We start from the raw sequence: 26,428 nt of genomic DNA on the forward strand, positions 1-26,428 counted from the left end.
TTAAAGTTGATATTCCTTGGAATGGTAAATAACGGGTGGCCAGCCCGCAGGCGCTAGATAATAAGCGTTGCATCTTTCCAGGATATTGAGATTTATGTTTGAGACTTTGAGACGTGATGGATCTCGTGTAGCTGCTACAGTAGCTACAACAAGACAATTGTAGTGGATGTTAGGTGAGCAATTGCATTTTGATCAAGATGCGCTGTGTCGAACCAATTTCACCAAACTGAAGCCGTCCCCAAGTTTAGCAAGACTATCATCCACCGGAGGATCCTCATCTTGACCTTAGATCCGATGTACTAATGCTAAGTCAGTGTCTATGATATCAGATTCAGGCCATTGAATCAACTATTGTATGCAAGTCATGTTAATGTTGGCTGCCCTCCACTCAAAATAGCAGGTCTAATCTCTCTTGCTGCTCAGCGCTTGAGACGTGCCCCAGCCCAGACCCAATCAATTCCAGGTTTCTCCAGGCACTCGCCATATCTGGGCGCAGCGCCGCAGCGGGCCACCTGCAGTCTTGCTTGCACTGGACTGCCAGGGATGAGACACGTTCAGTGGGCTTCCCGGCTTTACAGGAGCCCTGAGGCCCGCAACGGCGCTAGATGCTCAGTGGCTACGTCCGCTAAGAAGAGACAAATGCAGGACCTGGGTGCCCTGGCTTCCCGTGGAGTCGCGGTCTTGATGTGCATCCCTGCAGAGACGATCCGTCCTCACCTAAATCTCACTTGTAATCTCCAGGTTGCAGGTAATGAAAAGCGTACGATTCGAGGGGCTCAGGGCAGTCTTTTTTTATTATTATTTCCTCTCCTGTTGTAATTGCCCAGACTTTGCTTTCGCCTCGGGGCTAAATTCGACGTACAAAGCTACCACATAACTTGCTTTGCTGTAAGGGCATCCAGGAGAAAACAGAACAGGGCAAAAGAAGACGCTCCAAAGACAACGCCAAGCTTCTTTTCGACGTCAATTATTTCCAACTAAATAGTCTCTCCCTTTTCTACTGCACAAATCATTCGTTCTATAGGCTTAGGCGGTCCAGGTTCTCCATTTTCCATCTCCCCACTATCACTGGCACTAGCACTGAGGTGCACTGTCGCTAAAAGGTACCTACCTACAGAGTACAGTACCTACGCATCCGCGGCCGCAGGTGCCAGCCGAGTTTTGTTTTCGACAGTCGCTCCCGCGACCTGGGCCTAATCAACCTCAAACTCTCAGCTCAGCCCAGAAGTTTCGTCTCTCATATCCTTTTCCCAAGCCCAAGCCCTTTCCCCGTCTTTCTTTTAAACCCCCTCCAGGACGTCAGAGAGACACAAGCGACCGACTGACGCCGAGGTTCTTCGGGGAGAGAAGGCATCGATTTGCTTGCTTGCTTGCAGTCTGTTTGCTTCGCATTGTTTTGTTTGTTCGGCCAGAATCAGGTTTCGCCTAGCTTCTTCCCGACTTCGCATTGTTCTCCGGGACTACTCTTCCTTTCTCTCAAAGTCGGGGGACCTTTGGAGCGCTTGGGTGTGTGGGTTACAACGGCTTCTCCTTAAGCCTTCAGGTTTGTCGCCTCTATTGAGATCTCTCAGGTCCATGGCTTGAACGACGATGAGCATCACCTCCGTTTCCAGCACCGCCATCCTCCGCCTCTAGAATGCTAGCCGCTGCATTCTCTCTCTCGTTTGAGTAGAGCGTCGACTTCCCTCGCAATGGAAGCTACTATGCAGACCGTTCCAAGTGTAAGTTTGTTGCTAGCTTTGTCCTCCCCGCAAAACCAATCCACAATCACATCGAATCCAACCAAGGATCATCACCACCACACCAGCCATCACATGGCGCTGTTATAGACTTTAAACTATCCCACCCCAATTCTGCCCTATCCTACACTTTTCTTGGATCACCTCAAACCCTCTTTCTAAAGTGGCTTACCCACCATCTTTCCTGTTGCAGCAGTAATTGACCGTGTTTATCTATTCAGCTTGTTGGAACCGGCACTGCCATCGCTGCAGCGGCCAGTGGTTTGGTTTTCGGCCAGCCCACCACTGAACCCAACTCTTTCTCTCACCCGACTCGACGTCCTTCTCATTCCAGACGAGTCTCGATAGACCGCGAGCCAAGCAAACAATCACAATCGCCTGGCGACTTTGCTTCCACACGGCCCGCTACGAGCAACACCGCTGCCTCTGCTCTCGGCGCCTCGCACTATCACACACTCCCGCGCCCAACTACTGCCTCGAGACCTCCCCTCTCCCGTTACCAGCGACCGCCTATGCCACAGACACAGTCGACTCCCCCTCCTCTGGCTATCAGCAGGAACTCTTCGTTTGTGAGGCAGACCGACTCTCCAGCTATTATCCCCGAGTCTAGAGACTCAATCTCTTCCAATGGATCTTGGATAAGGCGTCTCTCCATTCGCCCACTGTCTCGTCACGAAAGCACAAGGTCGAGTATAGGTCCCGACGCGCCTTCCATCTTTTCCCACGGTTCAGCTGCACCCATCTTGCGCAATCCTACAACAGCAACACTCCCCCCAAACAAGCTCGTTAAGCGATCTACCTCAACCCGCATCGATCCAGATCCTTTACCGCGACGGCGTGCGAAGTCTCACTTACAGATCCTACCCGTTCTTCGCAGACCTGCTACGAGCCATCAGAGGTCTGCAACACTACAACAATTTCGACCCGATTCTGCGCTGAATACACCAACCGATTCGAACAATTTCTCGTTCGACGACCCATCACGACCCCACGAGTTCCTCGCCCCATCCCCGCTTGAGCCCCCCTCCAGATCGGCATCTGCAAGGAGCGGATGGAAGTCGTACTTTCACTCTAAAAGATTAAGTATTATCGGACGCACAGGGTCGGGTAGGTTTGGTGAGTTGAGTCCACATGGTCGAGCAATCTCCTCGAGGCGCATCTGCATTGAGAACGACGAGCGCAACAGAGTTCATCTGGTGAAACCAAGAATGGTTTCAGCGGCATCTGCCCCTCGAGGTCTATTGCCAGCTGCACAAATTCAACCAGACACTTGCACTCATCAATCTACTGCGGAAGAAAAAACTCCATCTCCTGAGGGAACTCCTTCCAGGACGCCCCGCAAGTCGATCTCAATGCCATTTGCATCTGCAGGAAACTGGGCGGTAAGGACGACGGGGAGCATCCGGCGCTCTAAGCGCGGTACTGAATCCGGGATCGGGAATAAGCGACATGTGTCGGAACCACTGACTGGCGCGCAATCTGGCGCTGAACCTCGAACCAATCCGCCGCTGGAATCAACCCTCCCCGCACCATCACCATTATCGGGCCGGCAGGGGTCATTCCTGGGTTCAGCTGCTGCTGTGCAGTTGAAAGGTCGTAAAAGGAATTCATCGTCACCAATCCCCACGGTTCCAAGACTTGCAAACTTCAATGTGGATTCGTCCCGGTTAGGGTCTTCTGCTGGAGTTTCCACTCACCAGGCTCGGCCTAACCAACCCTCCGGAAGTTCTACCAGCTCCACTGCGATGTCACAACTTAGGGCACCGCAGCACGACAGGACCTCCACCACGGAGAGCTCTGAAGGTGACACCCGGGATTGCACATCGGGGGATGACGATGACACGGATTTCAAGAGTGATACCATGTTTGACTCGCTGCGCACTGTTGGCTCCGGTCGTGCCCGTGCTGTCGAGACCCCCTTGGAGTCCATGTATGACGAGTCACCACCAAGCACCGCCGGCAATGGTACAAAGACGAAGCGTCTCTCAATCCACGAGATCCTTGGCCGGACATGGGATGAGGATGACAAGATCATGGAGGAGGACGAGAATGCACCCACACCTGTCCGCACAGTCAAGCGATCTGAGGCATCACCACGCTTCAGGCTTGAGTCGAGATTTAACTCATCGCCCTACGATGTCTTAACCACTACGACCAAGGAGTACAGCAGGCTGTCCTTGGACGACGAATTTGACGATGATTGGGCTAGGGATGATGAGTTTCCCTGTAACCCCTTATCACCTCCCTCCAAAGGGAGCTCACTGAATTCCAGAGGAATTAACCCTAATGTTCGCCTCGCCCTCGCCAATATTAGTGGTAATGGCGTTCCTGATACGAACGGCCACGATGCTACTAACGACCGCCCACTTAGCACTCTTTTCGACTGGAGCGAGCCCCCGACACACGACAAATTTGATACTGGACGGTGTTTGCGGCCAAAGACTGCTTATGCTAAGGAGATGGACTCTAGAGGTGGTCGCTCCGCCATACGCAAAGGTCCAACCCCAACTCATGTTCGAAGCCAGAGCGTCCCAGTGGTTCATGATGCCCCCGAAGATTCCAAGACTACCGGATCCAAGTATGGCACATGGGGCATGGGCACCAAGACAGTCAGCGAGGACTGGGATGACGATTTCGAATTTGGTGCTGGTCCTGTCGGCAGCAATGACAAGAATGACAAAATCTTTGCAGTACCAGAATCGATTCGTGCGACACAACCAAGTGTTAAGGCCCATTCTGGCCATATTCGAGAATTCTCGCTTCTTGTCAATGATTTGAAACGTCTGTGCCGTCACGGGCGAGATATGGATATGCTCGAAGGATCTCAGAGGCATCTCTGGAAGGAGGCTGATGGTATTATTGCTCTCGCATCCCCCGATGAAGAGTCGTTGGACGAGAACGATGATCGAAAGTCAACTTCATCTATCAACTTCGATGCATTCGATATTGACGAAACGTTCGGAGACGAAGGCTTCGATGCCCATTCCATGAATCGCCTCGATGCCGCCTTTGATGGTCACGAACCCGCTATGTCCAAAACCACTGTCGTTCGAGAACGGCACTCTCCCCGGCGAAGATCTGTCTTCTCTCCAGAAGACGATATTTTCGGTAACTGGCCTTTAAATGACAACCCCCCTTCCAACAGACCCAGTCGCCCTCGAACTCCTGAGAACAAGTACAACAAGGCTCATGATGTATCGGGGGTCGTTCGTTCTGTCATTGGGGCTATGCAACATCGTGCTCCCGAGCAAGCACCTGACAACGGCAAAGTTCACTTCGACACGAATAGCCTCAAGGCTCTGGTCAAGAGAGCCGGTGATTTACGAGATACACTGTCCGACATTGTTCGACAGGCTGATCAGATTACGCACAGCCCAATGAGAACACCCAGACATGAGCGCCAGCATGACTCGAGCCCTGCCTTTACACGGGTCTTCGACGACCCCGGTTCGAGTCCTCCTAGAAGAGTGGCGCGAAGCCGCGGCAACAATTCACTTGTGGAAGCCGCATCATCCGAAAACTCGCCATCTTCTGGCCTACCACAACGGATGCAGATGATGACTGTGAACTGACGAGTCTGCGTCTTGGTGCTCTGTTTTACCTGAGCGTGTACAAAACAATAATTACATGGAATTTTATTTGCATAGCGGTGGCCTTTGAGACTCGGGTTTATTCGCATACGTTCAAGGCTGGGAACTCGTTTCATGGACGATCTGTCTCACGCCCCGACATGAGCTCTTCCGACCGACTTGATCCATCTGGATTCTTCTCGTCTATACATATACTTTCAAGACGAACATTTGTCCATATCCTCGCTTCTGGTGAGCCCCAATGCCCACCGAAGCTAGATTTTGGACCGGATGGACCCTTGTACGAGGCAGAGCGCACTCGCCATACTATGAGCACAGCTCTTAATGACTCTTTATAAGTAATACGGTAGACGGAACACGAAACGTTGCGGCGCCTTTGCCGGTACTCGTTCGCGCGAGTATAGTTTACGAAGTGTCGGTTTTATTAACGAATTTTCTTGCGTTGTCCCTTTGTGTTTATGAGGAAACGTAATGTTTCGTTTGTTATTTTTTCCCTTTCTTTCTGCTGTTCTATTCTTGCGGCCCTGAGGCACGCTGTAATGCTTTGATGATTACTCAAACGAAGAGGGAAAACAAGCAGAGGTGGTTGCAAAACAACCTTCTTACTCGAGAGAATTCACGTCCCTTCGCTCGAGACAACAGACAGAACAATTGCTGCCTACAGAAGCTGCCTTTGAAAGGAGGAAATACCAAGCTGGACATACACGGATTAACAGCTATGAGGAAGACAAAAAGAAGAGAATCACGCAGGGGGACGCGGGACATGGGGCTGTTTGGGATACATACAGGTTCGGACAGGAAAAGAGCATATGGAGAAAAGGAGAGATGATTGAGTAAAGGCTACGTATAGCTGCTTTATTTTTTATTTTTGATGGCTTTGGAGATGTTGCATCGAGGGCGGCGTATAGTTTTCCAGCCCCAGCCTGCTGTTATGATGCATGCATGCATGGATAGAGAGGTTATAACGGACATGACGATTTACTGCCTATACTCTTGTAGTCTCAAGTTTGGTGATCCTTAGTCCATGTGATGTCTTGTGTGTGTCAATGTTGGAATTGTCAGTCGGTGGGTGGCTCAGAAGAAACACGTTGCAGAACCATGCCACAGGTGATAATGCAAGTCGTCGCGAGGGCATTTCCCTTTATATCAGCCTAAACACAAATTTATTCTTTTGAGGAACCATAATGGCATGATGGAATGGAGCTTTTCGGAAGTTGTGACATACGAAGGGCTTAAAAGTTGAGGCATATAAACACAAAATGCAAGGGGCTAGTAAGTGTATCGAGTCATTTATTGATATTTTAATCGATTTGTCATTCGAGTTCGAATGCTTAAGATACTTTTCTGAGGCTCAGGTTGACTGCGCCGTGTTGTTTGCTATTCATACAGCAGGCGTGAGCAAATGCACGCAATGAGACAAAGAAAACCCACCCGCGATGTAGAGACCTATCGCGTCCAACGCCAAACGGTTAAAACCAAATGCTAAGGCCAAGGCCAAATCAAGTCAAGCACGCTCCTATTTCCTCCAACTGACTGTTACTGCGGTTCAAATAGTAACATCATCCGCTTTGAAAGCAAGGTATAAAGCAATTTTATGCTATAGTTTCGCAAAATCATGTCCGAGAAATCTGATGATCGTAACGTCATGTCACACAACCCGACCCCAACCTAGCGGGGGTTGTCGTTGTTGCTATTTTCCATGCAGGGTTCCGTCACCACAGCTGCACGAATGACAGTCCCTTTCTAAGAGACTTGTCAATCCATGAACCGTCGTCCTTAGCCCCAGGAGCAGGAGACTGTGCGCGAACCCAAAGTCCCTGTGCACTGAAGTCGCGGGGAGTCTCGCTTGCGCCCGGGAGAAAGGCGGATGAGGACGAGCCAGGGTAGAGGGGCATCGGGGGGCGGGCCTTCTGGACCCGACCGCGCTGAGAAGTGCCAGATGCAATATGCTGCTTATCGAATTCGCTGAGTGTGGGCGTCAATTCGAGGAAGCGAGCAGTAGAGGGCTTCCAAAGCTCATCTGATGCGATGACAGGCTCACCAATGTCAGCACCAGGCTTGGACCAGAGCTGGTAGTTGTCGGAGTCAGGTGCGCAAGGATCCTCGGTGTCCATCTCTGGGGCCTTTCCAGATCCAAGTCTAATGGCCTCGTCCAAGGCAGCGAGCCACTCAGCGGGTGTAGCGGCAGGTCGGGACATCTCTGACTTGATGGAGGAAGCCCTGGTGAGAGCGGGCACGTCAGAAACGACGGATTCGCTATCAGTGAAAGACACAACCGAGGCAGTTCTCGGTCGGACTGTGGAGAGAGCAAGCCAATTGATCTCGGTAACATCCTGGCTAGATGCACGCACAGACCAGAGGCTATCTGTGTTGAGCTTCGGCAGAGATTGCTGCGAGATGCGCTGCTTGGGTCGGGTCTCGAGCGCTGCGGGGCTCTCGGACGTAGTACGGAAGTTGTTTCGGCGATGATTCAGGCTGAATAGGCCCTCCAAAACCAACGAATCAATCTCACGCTGCGACTGAACGGCGGCGGCATTGGCCTTGGAATCCCAGAGAGGGGCCATGTTCCAGAGGTGGGTAAATCCAAAATCGGGGAAGGCCTCTAGAGCTCTTCGTGGTGAGCGTTCCATACCCTGAGCAGCAGGCGCCAATTTCGTTGTGCGGTAGTCGGTGCGCCGGTGGCTGAGGCTAAACAGGCCGATCGGCTCTTCATCATCAATGGAAGCAGTAGCGGCAAGAGGCTCCCACAAGCCAAAATTGACCGCCGAGGTCTCGCTAGGTGTAGAGGGTTCGGAGCCGCTGAGCGAAGGTGCGGAGTTTGATCCGCTCCAGAGACCATCCTCGGAAACGATCTTGGAAATAACGGGGATGGCAGGAGTCCACAAGGAGGTGCTATCTACAGGTAGAGGCTCGGCCTCTCTAGGCTTTACTCGGGTAGCATCGTCCTCGACGACGAGATAGGTTGCCCAAGTTTCAGCATCAGGCTGGGGAAGACCGTAGGAGATCTTGGTGTTGAATGGCGATTGAGTCCACATGCCTGGCAGCGGTTGTGTGGTTCCCCAAAGTCCGAAGTTGTTGAAAGGCGCCTTCTTGACAGGGGCGGTCCAGAGCGAGTTGCTTTTGATAGAAGGCATGTCGGCCTTTGCAGGGAGGAGGCGTGCAGCCTCACCAGCAGGAATATAAGAGTTCCAGGTAGAGTCGTCGGGTTGAGGGAGTCCTTTGTTGGGACGTGAGACAGGGGTGCTAGGAGTCCACAGAGCCATGGAAATGTTCGGATAGTTTGTTGTTTGCTGAAGAGAAGACTGGGTGGGAATTGATGGAGGATACAACAAGTTAATAACCAAGATTTGTCGCCGGCGTGTCGGGGTTTCGGATTTGTAAATGACGAGCGGACTTAGCGGCTGCGGAGTCGGAGAGTCACAATCAAGCTTAAGGTCGGCTGGCTTAGAAATGGAATCCTCTAAGAAACGGAACAGAAGCGTTGCCTGCTGGTGGTGGTGCTGTTGCGGATGCCCTGCGCCTGGGGCGCCACGGGACTTAGACTCCCTGTCAGTGCAGGGGCCTAAGATGGATTTGGACGTCCCATGAGTGCCATTGCCGTCGGTGATTGGTGCGCCAGCCCAGTCTTGTTCATTTCGACCCACGTCCATCAATAAGCAACGAGCCATCAGCGGCACAGGCATGCTTATTGATGCAACTCGACCCCCAAATTGCGGCTGCTGGCGGACCCTGATTCGATTTTTCTCAGAGACGTGCTCCCGGAGATCCATATCCGCAATCGTCATCGCTATGGTGGTTGTTGAGGTGGGGGGAGCACCAACTGCTGTACCGGCTTTTGCGCTGTAATCTCCAGCCTGTGGGCTTTCGCTCTCGCTGTCGGCGTCTCCATCTTCGTCATACTTTACCTGGGTCTGTGTACGGAGACTTGTCCGATCATTGGCTTTGTCATCTCTGCCGCTGTCGTGCATCTGCATCTGCACATCCTTGGCATAACCATCCTCGGAAGTCTCGCAATGTTTCAAAAGCTCCGAATCTATGCCTTGTCTACAAAGAAAAATAATCAGCCTCATTCTTGACAATACCCAGGCCAAGCCAGACCAGGTCATTGTGGCCGATTTTTACTTACTCAGCAATTGACTGAGGTTTTAGTTCGTCCTCGTGAGAAGTTGATATTTTTTCAGGCGGGGCTCCGTGGAAATACGTGTCCGTTGGCTGGGGTACAGGCTGGGCCAGCTCGAAACAATCCTCATCGTCGCTATCGTACGTTTCGCTCGAATCGTAGTACTCCCCGTCATCCTGCTCGTAGTCCTCCATGTCAAACACCGAGCCGCTATGCTGCATCTGCGTCTGCATACCCCCATCCACCACAGGTTGATAAGTCATGCCAGGCATGAACATCGGTGTTATTGTCGCACAGTCTGACCGATCACCCCATGGGAATTGGAAGATCCCAAGTGTCCCGCGCCTATCAGGGAGTGGTTTTGGACTCTCCAGGATATCTGGCAGCATAGTGACACGTTTGATGCGACGCGGGGGGTTGCGGGGAGGCTTTGACTGCTGGACCTTAACTTCCACCACTTGGGTTTTGACTTGAGATACTGGCTGCCAAAGTCCGTTATTGGATACCTCGGTCTTTGATTCAGGTTTCTCCCAAAGTCTTGAGCTCTCAATCACGAGAGATCTCATGTCCTTCCTCACCGGTCCTCGAATTGACCTTCCTGGGATTTCCACTGGCGCGATTTCCCTCAGTGGCCTGCGAGCCGGGGTCCAGAGGGACGGTGCAGTGCTAGTGCTAGTAACCGCTTGCACGGAAGCTATGGGGCGCCACAGCACCATGGCCGCCTTGGCAGGACTGATCTGGGCGTGACCAATGACATCCTCATGATCTTCGGCGTATTCGCTCTCTTCATCAGTATCAGGAGGGGTAGGTGTTGCTAATGAATTCGTAAACCTGGGGTATGTCGAGCTAGCCGCCAGTTTTGTCCTGGACTTCAAGTCGGCCTGGGGGAAAAGCGCCAGAATGTCGTAGTCTGCATCCAGCTGACCTCGCTGCTGGGCAACCTTTGACAGGCGTGCACTTCCATACCCATATCGCGAATCTCGGCTAGGAGATGTTCCCACAGTTGATAGCGAATCACGAACGTGCATGGTATGGCGAATGGTTTGCCATTGGTGTTCCTGTTCGTTCAGCTCCAGTTCCAGATTTGTCAACAGTGCCAGTCTATCATTTTCCGCTATCTGATAAGATGAGCCTGGAGAACCAAAATCTTATCCACTGTTAGCGATTGCGCAATAGCAAATTCAGGTGAACTTACGGGTCCTGTCTGGGAAAATTCCCACCACATCCTCTTCAGAAAGGTCGGATTCCACGGGCGATGGCTCAGCGTAGAAACTGTCGGTCCGGCGGAGAACCAGCGGTGCTGGCGGAAGACTCCGACGCGGCTTTGTCGTGTATCCCCTGTCTGAGAAAGTTGCTGGACGGGTTTCCCCCACTTGTGATGGCCAGAAATGTTGTTTTGCGGTGAGGTGCAAGTCCTCGGCTCGTCGCAACTCCGATTCAGAGCCGACATTGGCTTCGGCAGATGGCTTGTGCACAGTCAAGGGTAAGGGCTCCTGAGGACTCTCATCGCTCGATGCTGATAGAGTCTCCGCAACTCGGAGTCCACTCTGTTGTTGATGTTTTGCCGTAACTGTTACCGTCAGGGCCCTCTGCACGTGGACCTGCATCGCAGGCGACCTGATATCCGCGTCAAGGGCAAAATCATCATCTCTAACCGTGGAAGGCGTGAGTGCGCTCAGGTCTTCAACTGGCAGAATAGGCGAAGATCGTCGACCGTATCCCTTTCCATGCGGGTCACGCCAAGATGAGCTTGTCGCAGATACTGGCTCATCATGAAGTTGAGCAGTTGTAGGCTGAGGACTCTTGGGAAATTGAATCGATGTCTCACCTAAAGTAAGGCTTGCTGGCGTCTTGGTGGGAGCGGTCAGAGTATTTGACTTGTCGATCTGTGGCTTGGCTTCATTGCGGTTCGGCTTGAACTCGATATCAGCTGGTAATATCGGTAGCTCAACCATAGATCGTGATCGTCGCCTCGTGATACGGTCGGTTTCGGTTGGTGTTGGGATGTTGGCATGTAGAACATTGGCAAATTCATTTAAACGAGATAAGTCGTAATTGATTTCAGCTGGTGTGTCATGCGGCTGTTTGAATCTCACGGAACCACACGACAGTGATCGCTTGTGGTGCTGGAGGTTTGGAGACCCTTCTGCTGGGAAGAGGGCGCGATCGATGTTCGACTTTCTTGGTATCGGGCGAGGACGATGAACCACTGACAATGTTTTTGCAGAGTCTTCTCTCTTAGCCAGAATCTCGTTCGCGTTGCTTCTGGGAATAACGGCCAAAGGTGCTGATTTCGGGGGCTGATTTCGCATTGGCTGGTACGGGCGCGGTACTCTTGCATCGACGGGCAAAGAAAAGTTCACGACAGCTTCTCCTCCGGCTTTGGTGGGTGTGCGTGCTTGCAACGTGGTGGGAGTCGTACGAGGAAAGATTGAAAGGGCTGGCGATGGCAAATGTCGAGGAGACTGCCGAGGGGATCGTCGCCGGACTTCCTCCGTCCCCGGTGACAAGAAAGCTGAAGTAGTGGCGGACGCTGTACTCTCTGAAGACAAAGAGCTGTGTTGAGATTCGGCCAGTTTGACGGTGTCGGCCCAGTTCTCCTGGCTGGAAGCTGAGGTCCTGGAATTAGAGCTAGATCCGGAGCTAGATGTGCTCAAATTTGCCTGGTGCAAGATCTGTCGAGAGCTTTCAGGTTTCGTCGAGCTTGGCAAAGTCTGAGTTCTTGGTAGAGGGAAAAGTTGGCCTAGCACGGGAACACCACCCATTCCAATGTTGGCTTGCCCAGCAGCTGGCATCGTGATCAAAGGTAGCTCTCGTTTGGGTTCTGCGGGAACTGGCCAAGGTTTAGATGCTCCTGTGAAATCAGCTGCAGATGTTCTCGCTATCTCGTCATAACTCCTCGGGCGACGGATATCCGCACTGGTTATCTGTCGTGTGCTGAAGTCTCGCGAGGCATCGAAATCATTGACGTCCGCTGATTGTATGTGCTTTGAGTTGTCGGAGAAAAGTCGATCTTGGAACAAAGTGAGTATCCCTATCGAGTCAGCTTAATTCATGAACGAATACTTGAGAGCAGACCTACCGATTAGTATCAATAGACCTACTGAAGGCACAGTTGTTCGAACAACAATGGCCATGGGCTGAATGCTCAGCATCAAAGGAGCACTAGTCTAAGCATAGTCAGTTATGATTGTGCTCATCTGTCAGTCGTCTATACTCACTCCTGTCCATATGATCAAACCCAACACAACGAGAGCAACCGCTCGAGACTGACGAGGACTGATGGCCCCTCTTTGGGTCTCCGAATAGACACCGCGAGAGATAACTCTGATGAGGAGGAAAGCGACGAAAGCAGTGTCGACAACAGAGACGGTAATCCCAACCGGTAGAATGGACGTTTGGGTCAGGCAGATAGTATTCAGCTGTGGGCGCTGAATCCCCACGAAGACTCCTCCAAGAACAAGTCGTAAGACAATAAATCCTTGCATGACGCCTATCTCAGTGAGAGATGCAAGACTGTGGGTGCTGAAGATCCATAATAGACTCTGTTGTATGGACACTCGTGCGAACTGATCGAATGTTGATGCAAAGGTAACCATGATCTGACAGCCTGGCATAGAGTTGATATTAAGTAAAAAGGCGAAGAAATCGATTTGAGCCCACAGGGCTGAAGAAATAAGGAACGCGATGAGGGCCAGCCTCGGAGCATCTCGAATGATTTTGGAAGCACGATTATTTAGAAGAAGAAAGGCACTGGCTATACCAGCATGGGCGACTAGGCCACTGTTCTCTGGTTATTCGATCAGTTCGTATCGTGGTAGGGGATGACTTACAAAGTAAAGGCCGCAACCAGGGCCTGACGGTGATTGTTCGTCATGAAAGCGACATTAGTATTAGAACGAGTGTAACGAAGAGTAGATGAGGCTAGGAAAGTGAAAGGAAAACGAATGAGATCTTGGGTCAACCAAGACGCATACTACTGCACGTAGTTCAGCGGTATGTGCGATTAGAAGAGAATAATGGCGAAAAAGGGAAAGGAGAGATGGAACGAAATGCGATGCAACGATGGGAAAGTCACCAGAGCCGTCAACAGATGGGGACAATACTTTGAAAGGCAGAGTTGCGCTTGCAACACTATATCATGCTGGGTTTCAGCCGAAGGTCTTGGGTCAAACTGGCTTTGTTCGAGCTCACTCGCGTAGTCGCTTGTTTTGTGGCGCACAATCCGACATGATTGGGTGGAATGGAGATATCATGGTGTTTCGTCAAGGCCCAATGTAGCATCTTCCGTTATGAAACTGGAGTCGTCGGAGATGGCGGCTGTTAGGGCAATACTGAGACGAGGCTCCAGACTGGACTCGGCGCTTGACACAAGCCGGTCCACTGTTGAACTATAACAGGCATAGGCAATAGCATATTGATGCCATAGGTATGAATAAGAGAGGGAGCCTGCTGGGCTATAACCGCGAGGGTTGAGCTATTCCATGGATCAGACTTATTCGGGCGTGACCGGTTTGTTGAAACATGGCGAAGGAGTTTGTTTGACTTTGGCCGGGAGATGGATGCATCAACGAAACGCTTCAACTCATGGCAATAAAAGTAATAAAAGAGAAGAGAAATAACGCTCGTCCTCTCGCGTTCAGATGAATTAACATGACATCCCATTACCCGTTCGGACAGTGACCGAGACAAGATATGGCGGGGCAAAGGGAGGCCTGCTGTTGGTTGACCAAGTCGCCGCCCAAGGCATGGCACAACTTGCAGGGTGACAGGCACCCTAGACTATGGCGCATTCTAGGAGGAAGAGGGAAGAGACGAGAATGAGGTTATTGCCGAGGACATAGTGTAGTAGTGATTATGGGAAAGCGGGCGAGTTGGAGAAATAAATGGGCATCAATACTTTCTATATTCTCTTTCTCAGTGGAGCCTCACTCTTATTCAACCCGAACACGCCCGAATGACGACAAGGAAGAGGGAGGGGCCTTGGGCCTTTCTTTCCCGAACTGGACTAAAACACGGGCACTTGGATGCAGCCCGTTGCTACCCTACGAACTTCCCCGGATTTCTTGTAATAACCTTACCCAGCGGCTAACAACCTAAAGTCTGTGGTAAACTCGATATCCATCGTTCAACGTTTTGATAAACAGACGTCGACTTGGGAGGATGGTTAGAAGTCTTCTAACTGTTGGATAGGTCGATTGTAAGAACTTATTATCCGCAGAACCAGATCAAGAATGGCCATCAATCAAGTCACTACAACACGACTGATCTGCAGTAATTGATCACCCGACCGTCGCCAGCCACCAGTCCCAAGGTGTTGAATAGAGTTCTCGTTTGTAAAACAACGTTGAGTGTAAAGTCACGCAACAATCAACCTGGACAAACCCCCAGGTAAATGTCCTGACGCCAATTAGCCATTACTAATACCAGCCAAACCTCCGCGGTCCAAGCGTTCTCATTTTGGAACAGATGCCAAGTTTGTTTGTTTGTTTGTTTGTTTGTTTGTTTGTGTATTTTTCGTCTGGGTGGCTGTAACGAAGCCAAATCTCCTACTGGAGCAAAAGACGTGCTGAGCTAGCTAGGTACAGGATACCCCGCTTCCTTCACCATCCAGCATACCAAGGCACAAAAGGCGCTGTATTTTCTCGAGCCCGTCACCCGTCAGCGGGTTCGGGGGCATACTGTCGACTTTTTCCACCGACCAGAATTCTCTCACGCATCGCTACATCTGCTGACGCAGTCCACAATCTCCAGTAACCAAGTTGTAGCTCGTAGTCGTATGTCGTGGCGGCAGGGAAAAACCTTGGGAAGGAATCAGAGGCCGGCGGTGCGGCTTGCCTTCAAAGGGGAAAAACCCATCGCAATCGGCGTCGTTGATCGGGAGGATGTCGCTACCGATGCCACGGGCACCGTCCTCCGATATCTAAGGCGTTCTGGTTCTGAGGTGCCGCCATTAGATCCGACAAAGGTGTTGTCAGAGAAGGCGAACTCTCCAAATTCCTTCTCTGAAAACTGCTGTTAGGGAGCCGATAGCGTCCCCGCAGTTTTTGTGTGGTCGCGTGGCCTGCAGAAAATCCCGCTCCTAGCACCGCACTAACAGTGCGTGCCAAGAAAGAATTTTTACAGGAGAGAGTTGAACAGATGCCAAGTTAGCTTACAATATTGATGTATAGGGTAGGACATAACGTAATGTATTAACATCAGACTGAACCTCAGCTGTTCCTTGGTCGAATATCACGTTGAGCGCATGACAAAAGCTGCATTGTGATACCCAAAAAGAGAAAAGTCGGTCCCTCTCCATTGTCCTTCCTATACCGTCCATGGCCGGTCCTCCCGGTCACCTGCAAAGAGTCACAACCGGGCCGGAAGATCAGCCTTAGACTGATATCGGCAACTTCAGCCTCAAACTCCACAGACCAGTTAGTCATTCATCCCGCAACCGCCAAATATTACTCCATCCGTTCAAAATCCTCATGGCACACCCTATCAGAACCTGGGTATAGCCAAGATTGATTCCAAATGAAAAGCTAATCATCAGCTGTCAAACTCGGGACTCAACCTGCAAGACCCCATACGCAAATGCAGCTACCGGCATACGGCATGCGGAATTACTACATTCAGATTCATGATATGTGACTCGCCAATTGGATTATACGTAATGGTCAGATGCCACAGTTAGCCGCACCACCATAACCACTGCTAGCCAGATGTGGCTGGATATCTTGAAAGTATACTGTCATGGCAGTGACATCGAGAGGCGCGCAAGTGCTCTACATTAGCTGGTATTCTTCTCACCAAGTACACTTCAAATTGCTCGGACTAATGTACCGAATAATTATATGACATGATACCGTATCTCGGCTCCGATACGACGACTCACATCTGCTTGGCTGTGGGATCTAGAATGATGTATGAGTAACACGACGTAAATCCAAGTATAAGAGGTAGAGAAATCACCACAATTAAAGGCATCGCTCATTACAGCCAAGCTCATTCCTATCTTCCACAGCATCAGTATTAGCATCAATCACAATGGGTCGATTCGATCTCGAATATCCCAAAGAGGCCATCAACACCGTCAAACGTGAAAACGACCGCGGTGTTTATGCCCTAAAGACAATTCACCACATCATCAACACTTGCCAGATCCTCCATGTCTCTTTCAACACACCCACCCAATCCTTCCCCGTCATCCTCCCAATGATCGGCCAGATGGGCTCATTTGACCGGCCTAGCGCAGATATTGGTGACCCTCTGGACCTCTATCTTCACGGATATGTGTCAAGCCGTATTATGAACTTGGGCCGTAGTGCTAGTGACGAGAAAGGCATGCCCGTCTGTGTGGCTGCATCTCATGTTGATGGGCTGGTTTTGGCTTTGTCTTCCTTCCACCATAGCTTTAACTACCGCTCAACTGTCCTATTCGGCCACGCCGTCCTTGTAGAGGACGAGGAGGAGAGGATGTATGCCATGGAGCTCATCACTAATAGTGTGGTGCCTGATCGTTGGCGACACACCCGTCTCCCGCCGACCAAAGCTGAGCTTCAAAGCACTGGCATACTTAAAGTCAAGATCGCATCGGGAAGTGCCAAGATCAATACCGGTGGTCCCAGTGATGACAAAAGGGACATGGAGGATGAGTCGATCAAGGACCAAGTCTGGACAGGTGTCTTACCTATTCACGCAACCATGGGTGAACCAGTGGCTGGTCCTTACAACAGGGTAGATGTGCCAGACCACATTGCCGAATTCTCCAAGGATTTCAATGAGGACAATCAACAGTATGCGTTGAATGCTGCAAGGGACCCCAAAAAGTAGGCCGATAGAGTGGACAATTCAAATGTCTATTATGTGATATATCCAGGAACAAGTTGTACCTAAAAAGGCATCTAAGTAGAAATATACACAATGATACGAAATATGTGCAATCAGAACATATACAACATAGATATGTGTCTACCACTGCTCCCAGATCGTTCCAGGTAGCACAGATCGCATGATCTTCCAGTGTCCAGCAGCGCTGTCCTGGTGCCACTTGGTAACCTTGCTCGTTTCGTTCTTGTTGAGGACATCCGTAGCCTCATCTTCAAGGAAGACCTGCTCCTTAATCTCATACTTGGGCAATAGCAAAGCCTGCCGAACTTGGCTTCGGAGGAAATCCTTTTGCTTGGGATTGCGGAAGGTGACCTCTCCGGGGGTCTTGCGGCAGAAGATGACCATGTTGGTGAAGTCGCTTCCCCACTTCTCGACGTTGGCCTCGTCTCGTGGGCTCTCACGGAAGATACGGCAGGAGGGGAAAACCTTCTTGATGGTGCGGTAGATGAGCTGAGGTGTAGGAAGGCCAAAGTCACCAGCATAGTTCTAAGGGTAATGTCAGTGCATGGCTTAAGTTAATGCTCACTTTACTTACAATAGCAATGACTCCATCATCCTTCAGCAAGTCTCCCAATCCTTGGAGGAACTCGAGAGTAAAGAGGTCAACAGGCTCAGCACCACCAGTGAACACGTCGTGAACAATGTAGTCATAGGTCTTGGATTGCTTCACCAAGTCAGCTGTATAAGAGACAGCATCGGCGACGGCAGCAGGGTGGTTCTCCCGAAGATCAAAGTATTTTTGAGCGAACTCATAAACCACTGGATCAATCTCAACCACGGTAGTGTCAATGCCGTGAGAAACAAAGGCAGAAGGGGTAGTTCCAATACCAAGGCCACTATGTCATGTTAGTGAGTAATGACGAAGCACAAGAACGGGGACTTACATAACAAGGGCGCTAGCTTCGCTGTCAGGCAGGGGAGCCTCCCGCTCAACAAGACGGACAGCTTCGAGCATGACGAAAACACCGTAAATCGGCTCGGACACTCTTCGACCATTGAGCTGAACCCACTGACCTCCAAGAAGACTATGATCACAGCGCATTACACGGTAACCTCTCTCCAGGCTCTCGATGACTGACACATAGCCAGTCAACGACTCGCGGCGCTCCAACAGTGTCCAATTCTGAGCTGTCAAGGTACTGTTAAGAGCTTCGGTAGCCATGGGTGTCATAACGTGGGTGTTTAAGACTGCCGTGTGTAATAGCGCAGGGATAGCCAAAACGAGATACTTGGATGGTGCCATAATAGCATAAATGGCTCCCAAGACAAGCTCAATACCGACACGAGTAAACACAAAGGTACTCCCAACAACACCCTGCAGCTTCTCCATGGACTGGTTCTCAGCAAGTCTAAACAGACCCCACGAGACAATGCCAGGCGCCGCATCTGCGACGAATTTGGGCAGTGCGCTCAGGTCAGCGTCCTCAAGAACATCGGCCACGGAGGCTGCCGAAACGATGGCCAGGGGGAACAAGGTGAAACCCTCGATAATGAGAGGACCCCACCAAGAGCCAAGACGGTCAGTGAAGGTCCCGAGAAGAAACTGGATAGCCGGGATATTAAGGGCGATGACTGGGAGAAGCTGAGAAGTCGACATAGGAAGAACCATGCGGAGCATCAAATTGCCGGCCCAACCGATAAAGCAAGCCGCCTTGAGCGCAGTTGTGTGCGTGACAGCAGAAGGGATGGACCCAAAGATAGGGGACAGGTTGAGCTGCGACGCGCTCGACGCGACACCTAACAAACCGAGAAGCAAAAGAGTCTGTAAGTAAACAAGCGCTTGACCCATGAACCGCTTCGCAAAAGTATCTTCCTTGGCCTTGGTCGCAAGTTCCTTGAGTTCCTTTTCAAACCGTTCTGGCGTGAAGCCTTCAGGCGCGCCAGTCGCCTTGGCCGATTGGCCGTCCTTTTTGGGAGCCATTATGAGATACGAGGGCAATTGGTAGACAAGAATGTACAGGAAATACAAATCAAGATATGAATAAAGAAGGGAAATAGGCAAGAACGGTCTGACCCGGCGGTTCAAATGGCCTGCACTTGAAGCTCGTTGACAGTTGGTTGGTTACAGATGAAATCAAGCTCAATTAAGGTTGACGTGGCGGGAAACCGTTTTCTTTATTTGGATTCTTTGTGGCTGGTGCAGTGGCTCAATTGAAGTGTGGGACCACGTTGACTGGTATCTGGAGAGCATAGGCTTCAAAACCAGTGTATCAACAATTCTTCTTATACACGTAATAACCTTCTGTCTACTTAATTTGCACTTATATGATATACACTCATACTCAAAGTCGTGTCCCACCACTTCACCTCATGGTAGTATCTATCTAAACATTTACTATCTTGCATGCACAATGTGACATTAGCCACTCGCATAGCAATCCCCTCGGATTGAAGCTGTCACTACTACAATTACCGTGCTAAGTATACTTATATGGCTGTTATAGTTGACGAGATGAGACGAGACGATACAACATTCTCTGGAGCCAAATTATGAGACTCAACGTAACTCAACTGCTAGTGTTGCCATTCCTCGTATTATACGTAATTCATAAAAGTCCAATCCAATCTAACTGATCATGCACACCTTGCTTTATGCAACTCTGAGTTCTCAATGCTCGTATCCCCAGTATAATGCGCCCTCATGCTATTCCGTCATGTCCCGAGCCCCTCCAGAGGGGCCCCGAACCAAGGTATCATTCATCAAACCAAGCCCAAATGATCAGAAAGAAAAAATAACCATAATAAGGCCCAAAAGGATGACAATATACCCATGCCAACTCCTCAGCCCTACCAAATCGCAATGCAGCAACGACAGAAACGCCTGAACGATGCAAGCCGTGGCAATATGTTCCATAACAACACCTCTGATCGTTCCTCGACCATGGTAGTTGTCTGAATCTCGGGAACTTCCTCTTTTAAGTGTATCTTGTTCCCGTATCTCCCCCAATCCTTACATCCGTGTAGGATAGTCTTCCATGTCATCGTCACTGCTGTCTATCTCCTCCTCTTCTTCCTCATCATCCGTCCGTGGACTATACATGGCGCTCATTTCTGGCGCACTGGGCCTGGTGCCCAAGCTGTCAAGAATGCCACCACTGAAAATGGGTGGCGCGGAAACCGAAAGGTCCGCATGACTCCCATTCCTACTCATGGAGGGTTTTTCGGGGAGCTGCTTGAGCAGGCCCGTGGAGATATCCAACATTGTCATGGCAAACTCAGTCAAACCCTTGCCTTCCCCAGGTTTCGAGCTAACTGAGAGAGTCCATCTATACTCTCCCAAACGTCTTCGATACCAATCCGCTTCCTCGCGCCCAGGTGATGTTGCCCAAAGGAGAGATCCAAATGTGCCAATCAATGCAAAGTTAGTCTTGGAAGCGAAGTACCAAAACGAACGCAAATGGTTGGGTCCAAGTCTGTTGACAAAGTCCATGGCAGAGATGAGGCGTGCTTTGGCGGCACTGCGACAGATGTGCTGCACGTATGAGTCGACAGAGCTAGACGGAGAAGCCAATGATCGGATGATTCGTCTATGGAGCGTAATTTCGGCCGCAAAGTATGCCAGATGGAGATATCCAATACTCGACAACCTGTTTGATGAAGGGTTAAGAGAAGAGTACGAAGAGTCGAGGCGAATCAATTGCGGTAGGCCTCCGTACCACTCCTTCAATTTGAGCTGAATGGGTTTCGCAAGCGACAAAACTAGCTGCGTCCCTTGTTTACCTGCATTTGCAACCGTGTTCATGGCTTGCAGAGTATAGAAAGTGTCCAGAATTTCGGAGAGTATTTCCGAAAGTTGTACCACTCGTGTAAACAACACCCTTCCCTTCTCAATATCGAGCTTCTCCTCCGGGTCGTTCTCGTCCCATTCGACGTCAGGAAAGTCATTTGCTGTTAGAGGCTGAACGCCCCAGTTAGTAGCAAAAATGTGTGATGGCCGCCCGTGAACGAGGGCACCCCATTTGTCCTGCATGTAAAGTGCCCAAGCCAATCGTTTTCTCAGGCCCTTCTCCCACGGTGGTATTTTCCAACCAGTACAATCCAAGTGCAACCCCAATTCATGACCAAGTGCAACAAGTTGGGCGGTAGGGGCCCACTGGTCACCCTCGGGCCTCTGGGAAAGAAGTAGACCGGCCTGAATAGTTGAAAGCTTGGGTCGAAAAGTGGCTTCATCAAGAGTTGTACGGACGATGCTCTCGAGCTCTCTAACATTGGGTCGTGGCAAACCAGCCAGTTCCTCACTTTGGTCCCACCAATTGATGGCAAGGATGTACACAGCTGCTAGTAATGGTGGTGAAAACTCTCGGTAAGATCTTTCATACTTTTCCATGAAGACATGTTTTTGGATGATAGGAAATCCTGGGTGCACGACTCGAAAGTATATGTCGATGAGACGTCTGCCGTGGGGTGCCACGATGGATTCGACATGATCGGCGTCTTGCGTCACATGTTCGTGTCCTGGAGTGCTGGAGTCAGGAAGCATCAAGAAAGTATCGTGTTCGCTGACTTTGCGAAGAGTGCCTCTTGATAGTAGACTTTCGTCATGGGGATCAAAGGAGGAGAGGTTGATGAGTGAAGGTTCAAAGTCTGTAGTAGGACCAATGTACTGGCTGTAGCGATCATCCTGGAGGCCGAGCGTACGTTTAAGCATGGTCGGGCCGCCAACATTGGCCATCTCCTCCAGGAACGAACTGCTAGCGGCGGTGCTGGAAAGGCTTGAGTTATGGTTTCGTCGCCTAGATGCGAGACCCGGTGAACTGTACGAGGCCAATCATATGTCAGACAAAGGCATGCAAGGAGGAACACGAGTAAGGTGGAAGGTTATCAGAGAAAGGGAAAGAGTGTAGAAGGAAACGATAGACGCATGGGAAAGGCACGGGGCCTGGTGGAGCATTCAAGCCAGGATGAGTGTGGAGGACTCGGCGGCATGAATATGGAGAAGAATATGGATATGGAGAATGAGATGGGGATATCGGAATTGATCTGACCTTCTTTTCCCGATAATATCGTCACTAGCCTCACCATGAAGCTTCCTTTTTCGGGACTGAGGGCTGGATGAAAGGGAACATTCGGAGCCCGCAGCTTGGCACTGGATGCAACAGTCGTCGTCGTCGTTAAGGATGCAGTTGACGCGAGAGTACCGACATGATAGACAAGGTGGGATGGAGGAGGCGTTGAAGGATGAACCCTCAACGGGTGCAGAGCTGGCGACTCCGTGACCCATCTCGAGCCTATGGAAGCTGTCCTGGCGATAAGCAGATGGCTCTGGCCGAGGAGGTTTAGGAGCAATGGCGATAGGCGCCGTCCTCTGGACCGGGGCTGAGGACTGGGGAGACATGGTGGGAGAAGTACGGATAGATCCAGAACAATGTATGGAACCTCGATAACGCCGCAGGTCTGCCTGCTATCAGCAGAGCAAAACACCTACAAACAGAGGGTGTGTTGCTGTCAGGGCACAACCTAGGGCTTGAATTGTGCTACACCAGAATACCTTACAGGCGCCCGTTGCCCTGCAATAAACGGGCGCAAGAAGGTTGAGCCTCAGTGGCTCTTTGAGTTGTCAGCCTCCCGTCTCGGGGGTACAATGCAGCCCGGTCAATGCCAGTGCAGCAAGATTTCCGATATGGGTGGTGGTGACGATAGAGAGATAGTTTTTTTTTGGGATGCGATAAAGCCCCACGGGGTCGACAGTGACGCAATGCGGTTAGAGCTACGACCACTGAGAAGCGAGATGATAGGTAACGATAGCTAATAGAACCACGTTATCCAAATCGAGTTGATTGAGTTGATTAGAGTCACACACACGACACGAGTCAATGGTTGGTGTGAGATAAGAATCTGGGGAAACGGAAGACGGGATGTGATGGGATGGGAGGCGAGGTGATGCAAGGAAGATGAGAAGAAGGAGAAGGGAAAAAGATAAGAAAATGCCCGAGCGAGCAAACAAAGTGTGTAAGTGGTTGGCGAAGGAAGACGGGAACCAGCGCGAGCGAGGGCAAAGAGTGGGATCCAAGATGCTGGGATCCAATGTCAGGGACTTGCTGGGATGATTGGGATGGCGGGCGCAGATGGGCGCCGATGGAGTCGAGTCGGTCGACAGCGAAGAAGTGACAGTGACAGTGACAGAAACAGAAACAGAAACAGCCCAGACCAGGGGTGTTTTTTGGTTTATCTGATAAGGCTTCTGCAAGCGGGGAGAGGGTATTGACTAAGAGAACGATAATCAGGTTGAGAAATACCGAACTCGGTCCTTATTGTTGAGTCAATTCTCCTCTCTTTTCCCCCGTTTCCCTCTTGTCTTGCCTAGTCTTGTCCTGCTGTCCTCTCTTCGCCTACCCTCTCTGCAACCAATATTAGATGTATATATGTAGGTTGTAGAAGCGATAGCCCGGAAATTGTACGGCGATGATGCGGTGCGACACAACAAGCGAAAGCCTAGACAGACAGGACAGAGCACGATCAAGTACAGTACTGTTCAGATCGTCGGCGACGGCGATAACAGGTCGGCACAAAAGAAACAAAGCAAATTGAATGACAAAGTTGCTTGCCTTGGTACGCCCGTTGTGAGCTGTCAGCTGTGCTCTGGCTGGCTGATTTGGTGCTCCCACAGCCAAAATGTCTTGACTCTTGCAGGCGGGGGATCAAAGCCTGGGGAACCGGGGATTAGATTAGACTGGGTTTGGTTGGAATGCAGATGCAAATGCAAATGCAAATGCAAATGTAGGGCCAGGGTAGCGTCCTGAATCTCAATGCGCCGTCAAGTTACCCTCTGCTGTGACCTGATTCGATCCAGTATCGGCTTCTCTGTTTGGAGAAGAGATAATCCGGAGAAGCTGTGTGTAACAACCAACTGATATTGATAACAACGATGATAAGGATGCGCAGAGGCCAGTGGTAGACGGTAGAACCTGGGCTGGAGGCTTTGCCCTTGTCCTTTTTTTCTCTCAGGTAAATGCGAGATAAGCTAACAGACCTATCAGATTCGACGTCATCAATAAAAAAACGACCGACTGGGCCAAAATCAGCTACCTAGTCGCCCGACAGTGGCGCGATGGCCGGTTTCGCAGCCGTGAATAACTTATTTATATCAAAGTATAATTAAGAGGTGCGATAGCCGTCCGCTGCCTGAACTGTGTCTTTTGTGGCTGGGCAGTACCCGAAAGTGAATGAGGAGAGAAAAAGGAAGAAGAAGGGGAAAAAGGCAAAGAGGAGCAGAAAAATAGCAGAGTTGCTGCTACTGTACTAAATGATCATGGAGGGTTTTGGAGAAGGGACATGAAAGTGCAAAAAGACAGGCATGTGAGAAGGACGAAAAGAGAAAGAGTACATCCGGCTTGATGGTATTCCCCGCAACGCCAAAAGTACCTGACCAGGACTTCTCCCGTCAAAGGGTCCCGTTCTCCAGATCCAATCCCCAAGTTCCCCTCCGTCAACTTCGGGACAAGCCTTGTCAATTGGTGTCTAAGAGGCGTCCCCCCAAATTCGAAGCCCCCGGAGCATGTGCCGAATCAGGAATCTCGAACTTGGGGAACATGGCCCAGGAAGGGAGGTACTGAACTTCAATACAGATATTTCGTATCTCGACATCAAACGACCAAAGGGAACGCATCATCTGGGGACATTCGTGTTTCTGCTTGTGCACTTGGGCTGTCATACCCTCAACTTGAGTGGCTCTTTGCTTGTCCTCGCACGCAAATATACTAGGGGCGTAGTAATCAATGACTCAACAGACTGAAACATCAAACCTTAAGCCCTCTCATGAAGAGATATCCACTTGCTGCAAATCATATCCCCCAATATCAAGTCGCTTCCAATTTCCGACATGTCAAAGAGAGACACACGGACGGTACTTGGCGGGAACACAGCCTTGCCTGAATCATGGCCAATGCTGAGCCGTTACATGGCCCCAGTCATGTAGACGAAGACCAGCGTGAGCAATGGGGGATTTTCTCGGCAGCGGCGTCGTTGTCAAATGCCCAGGCAAAGACCAGCTCACTTTTTTCCTCGGCCGAGGAAAGAAATGGGCCACATCATGAACAACCCTGGGGTCCAGAGTCTAGGTCCGGGTCTGGTGTTGCTGTGTACTGTACATCCGAGCGAGTGAGGATGAAGGCAGTGAGAGTTGAATGGATGAGCAAGCTTATCTCTAGAAAAGCAGAGGAGATAGAAATACATAATGGCAAAAGATAAGTTAAATCAAGAAAAGAGGAACCCCCCAGCCTTCAGAGACATTTTTCTGCACAACCACATATGCCAGCTTTGAACACCATCTTGAGAGGAAACCTTGAGCTTGAAAAGTACAGTATACACAGAATCACCATGGAAATACACTTAGAAGTCGAGTATCTCATACCAGCTGACCAAGGGCGTTCCTCTGAGCCCATTACCAAATGGAAAACTATGTGTGAGCTTGTCTTGCCTCATTCTGCATGGTCCGGCAGTTGTTTTAACGTAATGGCTCGTCCGGGGTTGATTTACCGCTGCAGTCAAACAAGACGTCGTTACCCTCTCACTGCGTATGTATGTTAGCGGCTAAAATAACCTTTTGTCTCATTGGCAAAATTCCCGAGGTTCCTTACTGTTGGATTCCCGCGTCGTGATATGCCTCATCAGCTCCCAAAACACCGCAAATCTCCCCTATCTGCTCACTTTTGGCACCACCGGCTATATATCAGACCCGGTGCCGCCGCCGGCTACTTGGACTAGTCCGAATTACTCCGATGTTCGGTTCACAGCATGTAAACTCGGTGAAGCGTTTGCCAAAATTAACCTGTCATCAGTCAGTTATCTCCGGTTGCCAAGTGATGATCTTCTCGTCCCTCTTTGATGGCAACAATTCATGGAACAAGAAAACATTAGTCATATGGTCCCCAGTTTCATTCCACCAAACCTTTACACAGACTTTGGAAAGACGTTGAGATGGGCCCCGCACGCGACAGTTTCTTCCTAGATCTATCAGCTCAGAGTTATCAACAGATAACTTCAGATCCCTTGGAACAAATACGCTCTCTATGATTGGTCCATAGAAAGCCCTCCCATCACGATCCGAAAATGCCCCTTGTCCTGTCCCTGATCTTGGCTCAACAGAGACTCTACCCCTGTGCCGT

At 50.6% G+C, this 26,428-nt stretch overlaps 6 protein-coding genes across 9 annotated transcripts; 3 read left to right on the forward strand and 3 right to left on the reverse strand.

Annotated features, from left to right (window-relative positions):
- Nucleotides 1-1,086: 1,086 nt before the first annotated feature.
- FOIG_05879 (uncharacterized protein) lies at nt 1,087-6,518 on the forward strand. The gene is made up of 2 exons (XM_031204760.1): nt 1,087-1,721; nt 1,961-6,518. The coding sequence occupies exons 1-2, from the start codon at nt 1,692-1,694 to the stop codon at nt 5,309-5,311; spliced, it is 3,381 nt and encodes a 1,126-aa protein (XP_031065009.1). The 5' UTR covers nt 1,087-1,691; the 3' UTR covers nt 5,312-6,518.
- Nucleotides 6,519-6,554: 36 nt separating this feature from the next.
- FOIG_05880 (uncharacterized protein) lies at nt 6,555-14,537 on the reverse strand. Its single transcript, XM_031204761.1, has 6 exons — nt 13,283-14,537; nt 12,671-13,232; nt 12,532-12,619; nt 10,645-12,483; nt 9,456-10,596; nt 6,555-9,373 (listed from the first exon to the last, which is right to left on the reverse strand). The coding sequence occupies exons 1-6, from the start codon at nt 13,324-13,326 to the stop codon at nt 7,042-7,044; spliced, it is 6,006 nt and encodes a 2,001-aa protein (XP_031065010.1). The 5' UTR covers nt 13,327-14,537; the 3' UTR covers nt 6,555-7,041.
- A 1,834-nt stretch (nt 14,538-16,371) lies between these two features.
- Nucleotides 16,372-17,372, forward strand: FOIG_05881 (uncharacterized protein). The gene is made up of 2 exons (XM_031204762.1): nt 16,372-16,393; nt 16,459-17,372. Exon 2 carries the CDS (start codon nt 16,482-16,484, stop codon nt 17,265-17,267), a length of 786 nt encoding a protein of 261 aa, XP_031065011.1. The 5' UTR covers nt 16,372-16,393; nt 16,459-16,481; the 3' UTR covers nt 17,268-17,372.
- FOIG_05882 (uncharacterized protein) lies at nt 16,396-19,425 on the reverse strand. Its single transcript, XM_031204763.1, has 3 exons — nt 18,209-19,425; nt 17,860-18,160; nt 16,396-17,810 (listed from the first exon to the last, which is right to left on the reverse strand). The coding sequence occupies exons 1-3, from the start codon at nt 19,243-19,245 to the stop codon at nt 17,406-17,408; spliced, it is 1,743 nt and encodes a 580-aa protein (XP_031065012.1). The 5' UTR covers nt 19,246-19,425; the 3' UTR covers nt 16,396-17,405.
- Nucleotides 19,426-19,754: 329 nt separating this feature from the next.
- FOIG_05883 (uncharacterized protein) lies at nt 19,755-26,308 on the reverse strand. Of its 4 annotated transcripts, XM_031204766.1 has the most exons (4): nt 25,901-26,308; nt 24,351-25,833; nt 22,310-24,285; nt 19,755-22,078 (listed from the first exon to the last, which is right to left on the reverse strand). In XM_031204766.1, exons 3-4 carry the CDS (start codon nt 22,657-22,659, stop codon nt 20,275-20,277), a joined length of 2,154 nt encoding a protein of 717 aa, XP_031065015.1. In that variant the 5' UTR covers nt 22,660-24,285; nt 24,351-25,833; nt 25,901-26,308; the 3' UTR covers nt 19,755-20,274. The 4 variants fall into 4 exon arrangements, with proteins under 4 accessions (XP_031065015.1, XP_031065014.1, XP_031065016.1 ...); XM_031204765.1 differs by having other exon boundaries at nt 22,310-25,833; XM_031204767.1 differs by having other exon boundaries at nt 19,755-25,833.
- On the forward strand, nt 24,283-25,537 carry FOIG_05884 (uncharacterized protein). The gene has a single exon (XM_031204768.1). It carries the CDS (start codon nt 25,200-25,202, stop codon nt 25,509-25,511), a length of 312 nt encoding a protein of 103 aa, XP_031065017.1. The 5' UTR covers nt 24,283-25,199; the 3' UTR covers nt 25,512-25,537.
- Nucleotides 26,309-26,428: the final 120 nt, after the last annotated feature.

The sequence above is a fragment of the Fusarium odoratissimum genome, assembly GCF_000260195.1.
Source record: "Fusarium odoratissimum NRRL 54006 unplaced genomic scaffold supercont1.8, whole genome shotgun sequence".
In the NCBI taxonomy this organism is placed as follows: domain Eukaryota; kingdom Fungi; phylum Ascomycota; class Sordariomycetes; order Hypocreales; family Nectriaceae; genus Fusarium; species Fusarium odoratissimum.